Here is a 7212-nt window from a genome sequence, read left to right on the forward strand (position 1 = left end):
GCAGGCTCAGCGGCCATGGCTCACGGGCCCAGCCGCTCCGCGGCATGTGGGATCTTCCCGGACCGGGGCACGAACCCGTGTCCCCTGCATCGGCAGGCGGACTCTCAACCACTGTGCCACCAGGGAAGCCCAGTAACCATTTTTATATTTGAAGTTTTCCTATTTCAGATATTTTCTTTGTCCTTAAAAAAGAAGTGATTAAAATGAATCATCTTGTTGTCATAGACTTCACTTTTATTGAATTATTTAGAAAAATAAGTCAAAAACTACTTTTATTCACTGAAATGCATTTTGAGATTGATCTTTAAAAATTATATTTTATAAAGTACTAATGCTATTCTGTTTTTGTTGACCAACCTTAGCTACACCTACAAAGATCCCAACGGATACTAGCACTCCTCCCAGACAGCATTTACCCGCTCATGAAAAGATGGCACAAAGGAGGTCATCATTTAGTAGTCAGGTAAACTCTTCAGGTAGTATTCTTCTGAATAAAGATTTATTAAAGGGGAAAAAAAAATCATCTAAATCTTCAGAAATTCATTTATTCATTATCCCTTTCTATGAAATTCACAATAGTTGTTGATACATAACAGTTACTCAAGATCTTTATTTTTCTGTGAAGTAGTCAAACATACCAGTCCTTTTGATTATTTTTCAGGTAAAATGTTAGATTTTTTTTTTTTTTCAATTATGGAAGACTGATAATTTAGAGCCGTTTTGTATCTAATTTCAAGTACCAATCACTTTCAGTAAAGTCCAGCCAGCTTTTATTGAGAGCCCATGCAAGGTAATGTGGCACATACCTTGAAAGACAAAAAGATAAATAGGGAATAGGCGTTTCCAGTTTAGAGGGGGGAGACATGCCTATACTCAGCTAAAAAAGTATGAGGCTAATTATAATTCAGTTATAAAGATGCCATGGTGATATTTCTGGTGGAAGTACTCATTTATGGGAATGATTGTCACCCCAGTGTTATTTTTTATTTTGCTTCTAGTCCATAAATTCCCAGTCTGTTGGTCAGTCATTAACACAGCCAGTGATGTCTCAAGCTGCAAATTTACCAGTTCCACAAGGCATGTCCCAGGTATTTCTATTTGTTTCAGTTAAGTATTTTAAAATTATAAATTGTTTTTAAGCTACTAGAGATTTTTAAAAAGTACATACTTATAGGTGCAGTAAATCTCAACTGTGGGCATTTAGAATATCTGGGGATTTTTTGATTGTCAGTGATATTGGGGTACCACCGGCCCTTTAGTCAGCAAGGACCAGGGGTGCTAATTGTCTTTTAAGGTGTGTGACAGTTTTGCACAACAAAAAACTATCCTGTTTAATCCCTATTGAGAAACAGTATAGGCACAGTATAGGCAGAAAGATATTAAAGATGAAATGTAGCTGTTCATTTTGTTCTTCTTATGGATAGTGGAAGAATTGAGTAATTTTATTCATATATTCATGCATTTGTTTATATACAGGACATTTATTGAGTTCCTTGTATTATCAGATATTGCAGGTGCTGGCAGTAAATATATCTGTACTAAGAGACTTTATTACATCTAGAGGGAAGGACAGTTAACTACAATACAATGTTCTATAGTCTATGCTCAGGGTCTGAAGGCTTGATATGTGAGCACATTAGATGAACCCTTAATGCAGCCTGAGGAAGTGAAAGAGAACTTCCTGGAAGAATTGTTACTCGGACTGAGTCCCAGAGGAGGCTTAAATATAAAAACTAGCAAGACGAAGGAGAGGTATTACAAAAGTGACACTTTTGATTATAACTTCACAACTTGTAATTTATGACTGCACTCATTCAGTGCCTCAGACACGTTAAAAATGCTACTAAGTTGTGCTAAAAATAATCCAAAAGTTTCTGTTCTGTTTGGTGTTAAAGATATCTTAATTTCAAATAATGATAGCAATAGGTAAAAACAATGTTTTTCTAAAAATACCCTTATCATATGTGGTTATTTAAATTATATATATATTAACTATAGCTGTTATATATTATGACACTTGTACAAATATATTGACAGTGCTATAAATTACCTAAATGTCATAATCTTGACTTTTAGCAACATATAATTGTGTAAGGTATTTATAACAGCACTGTATTATTAAATAGTATCTGGAGTTGCAGTAGTTTTTATCAGCACTGAGTCCTCAAAAGCTTTTTATTCTGAAGGGTAACAATTTTTATGTAAATTTTTGACATATTTTCAATATTATTAGTTCATTAATCTCAAGATACTGAAAAGCATTTCTTAACATTGTAAAGGAATATTTTCATGAAATAAATAGTATCGACTATGTCAAAAATGTTAATAAGTATTCGAATCTCTTATTTCATTCAGTGATAAAGCCAAGCACTCTGCCTCTTAGTTCTGTGATCTTATTTCCCATTATTCTGCTTTCTGTGTTTATTTTTATTTTCGTATTTGTATTTAATAAAAATCCTTTAAGTGGTGACAATGTAACGTTTACCTAAAGGTATAAATAACTTTGGTTAGGATAAAATATATTTGTATGACATAAATATAAAATTTCAAATAATGAAAAATTAAGGCATGAGGGTATTAAACTTGTAATGTTTTCTCACACCTAGTGTAATCTAATGTATGATTTGATCTGGTATTGTCAACTTCAGAAGTCAGAGTTGTATACTTTGAAAAGTAATATTCAGTATTCCCAATACGAACTTTTGAAGATAGAGTAAAAAAGCTTTTGGGGGGCATTTCTCACTTTTACATGAATTGTAGGAGACTATTTTAAGATTAAGACAGATTTCCAATACAGTGAAATTCTTTCTGCTCTTATACTGTATCCTGTGCAGAATATTCCTGGAATTAAGTAAACGAGCTTAAGTGGTGAATCAACAAATGTGACTAAGTTTCAAGCAGTAGTAAATAGAAGCTGCCTATAACTCAGGTGAAACAGAGAAATAAGTAAGATTGAAAACCTTATTTACTCTGTAGGTAGAATATCTATGCTTTCATTCGCGTATGCGTGCATTCATTTATAATCGCTTAGTCTTTAAAAGCCTAGGTTTTGTACTTGTCGGAGAACAATTTCATGGTTGGTTATCTGTCAGATTTTTACAACTTTCTAATGTCAGATTTTTATAACTTTTATAACTTTCTAATGCACAAAGAGGACATTCTAGGGATGACAGAATTTGATGTGAACAACTGTAGGTGCAGGCTACTTTTTCAGTTGTTAAAGAGTAGAAATGAAGTTCAGTAACTTGTTCTAGCAAGTGGTAGTGGCGCAATAGGAACCTAGGTCTTATAAAGCCAGTGTTATTAATTCATCTTGTAATCAGTCAAGATCCAGTCAGAAGCTAGACCAGAAATTTGAACAGGGGTAGTATAACAAATTACTGGTAACAGGGATTAACTACTGAAAGCAGTTAAGAGAATTCAAAAGAATACAGGGAAAACAGGTGTAGAGAGCAGCCACTAAATGTAAGTGAAAGGGAGAGTAGCCAAGGGGGAACAACTTGGAAGACTCCCTCGACCCTCCTGAACTCCTGCTCTTCCAGGCCAGGCTGAGACTCAGATCCCATTAGGGCAGGTGTGGTTGTAGCCACTGGATGATACACACATTCATGGAGGTGCCACAGACTAGGGCTGGAGAGCAAGAAGCCACTTGCTGGGGTACCAGTAACATTTGCTGGGGAGCTGCCCACTAGGATGCCAGTGAGACTTGCTGGAAAGCCACCTGCTGGAGCGCTGATGACACTCACTAGGATGCTACCCATTGGCATAAGAACAAGAAGGAAAAGCACCAGAACCAGAAAGATAGGCACCTCCCTTTGCAGTATCCCTCCAGCATCATCACTGACAGGACTGCTTGTGCCTGCTGACTACGGAGATATATTTATAGGGTCCAGCTCCAGTATCACAAAGCCGAGCAAAGATAGGTGAATTAGGAGTTGAGAGGCAATACATTAATAACTGGCATAACATTCTTAGCTCATGATGTACTGCTTATGTTTCACATTTTACAGTTATGAGAAGTGATTGTAAAATATGTTACACTTTTTCCATCCACAATACTTAAGTTTCAGTTCTCAGCTCAGTTAGGAGCCATGCAGCATCTGAAAGACCAGTTGGAGCAACGGACTCGGATGATAGAGGCAAACATTCATCGGCAACAAGAAGAACTAAGAAAAATTCAAGAGCAGCTTCAAATGGTCCATGGTCAAGGTCTTCAGGTAAGTTATTACATTTGAATTCAAACAAAGCATGCTATTTGCATTTTGGCTTCTTAGGAAATTGACTTTTCTTAATTAAAAGTGAGATGCAAAAGATACATTTCCTCAGTTTAGTTCAATACTCATTGGTTATTTACTCAATAGGATTGTATTAACAGTCTCTAAAGATGATTCATTCCTAAGAGTGTTTCCATGAGCATCCTTGTTTCTCCAGATTAGAGTCATCTTTTTTTTTTTTTTTTTTTTTTTGGTACGCGGGCCTCTCACTGTTGTGGCTTCTCCCATTGCTCCGGACGCACGGGCTCAGTAGCCATGGCTCACGGGCCGAGCCGCTCCATGGCATGTGGGATCTTCCCGGACCGGGGCACGAACCCGTGTCCCCTGCATTGGCAGGTGGATTCTCAACCACTGCGCCACCAGGGAAGCCCTAGAGTCATCTTTTAGCAGGCTGATGTTTAGTAAGCTTTAAACCCATAACATCAAAATACTTTACAGAGTTTTAGGTACATGTAGGTACAGAATTTATGAATCAATCATCAATCATTTTTTAAAAAACATACTAGTAGGTGTGATTCAAATTAGTCTCATTTGGTCAACCAACAAGGCTGCTCTAAAGTTATGTCTATCCAAGGAGACTAAGACTTTGGTAAGAGGAAACTTTAAGTGAAGACTACTTCTTTCTAATGCCGTGAATTATAAATGATGAGTGATGCAGAGCTGCCAGTCCACAGACCTTTGAGTAGCTCTGAGTTAGGGTAACGCTAGCTGATATAATAATCCCCCACATGTAAAAATGTCGAACAAGTGGAGGTTTTGAAATTTATAACGCTTTTTCTGACAGTTAGAAACATGATAGGGTTAGGGTGACTGGAAGAATGAAAATGAGTATCATGTTTTATTCAGTAATTATTTATTGCTCAGTGTTCATTCAGAGTGACTTAGTCTTCTTGTTACTTGCGTTTTAAACTTAATTTTTAGCTGTTTTTTTAATGCTCTCATTCTTTTTAACTTAAAAAGATCATTTCAATATAATCTTTATTTTTAAAGATGTTTTTACAACAATCAACCCCTGGATTGAATTTTGGTTCTGTTCAACTTTCTTCTGGAAATTCATCTAATATCCAGCAGCTTGCACCTATAAATATGCAAAGCCAGGTTGTTCAGACTAACCAAATTCAAAGTGGAATGAATACTGGACACATTGGCACAACTCAGCACATGATACAACAGCAGACTTTACAAAATACATCAAGTCAGGTAACGTTATCGAGTACAGTGGGCTGTGGAGTATTCAGTGATTGAAATGTATGGTGTTGCTAAAACAAAAATAAAGCTTCATCTTGAACAATACCATATTTTTAAAACTTTAATAGTAATAATTAGAAACTATAGTATTGAGAGTGATAATTAAAATATTTTGAGCAAATTGTTCTTAATTGTTGAACATTGAATGCTTTCAGTATTTTGACATTTAAAAATTTTGCAGTTTGCTTAAAATGACCATACGGACTAGTTCTGTGTGTTAAAAAAAAAAAGTTTGACTTGCAAGAGTCTGACTAGGACATATGTTACCATAGGTGAAGAATGTATTGTTAGGGCAGTGATGGCTTAATCAACATTCTAGGAAATTTTGGTAATTGGTGTGCATCTGTGATTATAAATCTCAAGACTTCAAATGAAATATATAAAAATGTGTAATGTCAGTCACCTACTTCGGGTGTTTGAAGAAATTCTTCATGTATATTTCATATCATCCCTGTTAAGATCATGCTCCTTTTCAAAAGTCATAGCTTACCTTCTAGCAAGATACTGAAGGCTAATTCATTCTCAATGACTACAAGTTATTCCTTGATTTCTCCCAGAGTAATATGTTCTGCCACTTCTTTTTCTGTCATGTCAACTATTGTTAGAATGATGAGTAGTAGAATCATACTTTCTGAATAAATTTTTTTCAGGTAATCTATCTGTAAAATCTTCTCTTTTCTAGCAGAATCAACAGAATATACTGAGCGGGCACAGTCAGCAAACGTCTCTTCCCAGTCAGACACAGAGCACTCTTACAGCCCCACTGTATAACACTATGGTGATTTCTCAGCCGACGGCCGGAAGCATGGTCCAGATTCCATCTAGTATGCCACAAAACAGTTCCCAGAGTGCTGCAGTAACTACATTCACTCAGGACAGACAGATAAGGTAGTGGTCATATTTCATTAGTCATTCCAAATATGTAAATTGTTTGATTAAAAAACAATACTTTGATCTTTAAAAACCTGATTTCAATTTGTTGCTCACTCTTGAATTTGAAATAAAAACACAGAATGTATCCGGACTTTATAATAAAAGTAACAACAAGTTTTGTTCAGAAATGTGCTTACAAATACTGTAGAATCCAAATTCTACAGCACACTGTTACACAAGTTTTATAATAGGGTTTGTCTATATCACTATAAAACTTTTATCATTTCAGTACAGATGCTGCTGAGTTGTCAGTGTAGTAACAATGGTTAGGGTGTTTGCTACCATAGTTGATATGTGTTATGGAGTAAGAGTAGCTCACCTTTCTTGATTTTTGTTAAGTACTGTACTAAATGCTCAAAATATATTATCTCATTTATTTAATTTTTATTTTTTTAAAAAATAGGTGTTAGGGTCTTTTATTTCCCAGGTAAGAATAAAGTGAGTTTTTAATAATTTGGTCAAGGGTCTATAGCTGTTAAGGGAGTGAAGAAGGGTATCTGAATTCAAGCCTGGGTGTCTGATTTCAAAGCTCAAGTGCTTTAACATATACTATGCTAAAGTTCTGTGGGCACTTCTAGAAAAACCACCATCTGTGACTTATTTTAGTCATCCAAATAGCTGACTTAGAAACAAATATTATGAAGAAATACCCTTTTCGAATATTAGGAAGGAGTTTTTTAACAACTATAGGATTTCTAGTCTTAATTATATTTTAAATACTTTTTTTTTTTTTTTTTTTTTCCGGTACGCGGGCCTC

The 7212-nt window shown here is 35.4% G+C and overlaps 1 protein-coding gene across 11 annotated transcripts in view; it reads left to right on the forward strand.

Annotated features, from left to right (window-relative positions):
* Nucleotides 1-7212, forward strand: part of CLOCK (clock circadian regulator) — a 136334-nt gene that overhangs the window by 117464 nt on the left and 11658 nt on the right. For 10 of the 11 annotated variants that reach the window (XM_024131922.3, XM_024131924.3, XM_024131921.3 and 7 more), the window contains 5 exons: nucleotides 363-463; nucleotides 999-1088; nucleotides 4065-4217; nucleotides 5265-5474; nucleotides 6205-6410. In XM_024131922.3, the coding sequence (XP_023987690.1) occupies nucleotides 363-463; nucleotides 999-1088; nucleotides 4065-4217; nucleotides 5265-5474; nucleotides 6205-6410 (760 nt within the window). The remainder of the gene's footprint in view (nucleotides 1-362; nucleotides 464-998; nucleotides 1089-4064; nucleotides 4218-5264; nucleotides 5475-6204; nucleotides 6411-7212) is intronic. The other variant, XM_007121139.4, reaches the window with a different exon arrangement.

Source organism: Physeter macrocephalus, chromosome 7 (genome assembly GCF_002837175.3).
Source record: "Physeter macrocephalus isolate SW-GA chromosome 7, ASM283717v5, whole genome shotgun sequence".
Classification (NCBI taxonomy): domain Eukaryota; kingdom Metazoa; phylum Chordata; class Mammalia; order Artiodactyla; family Physeteridae; genus Physeter; species Physeter macrocephalus.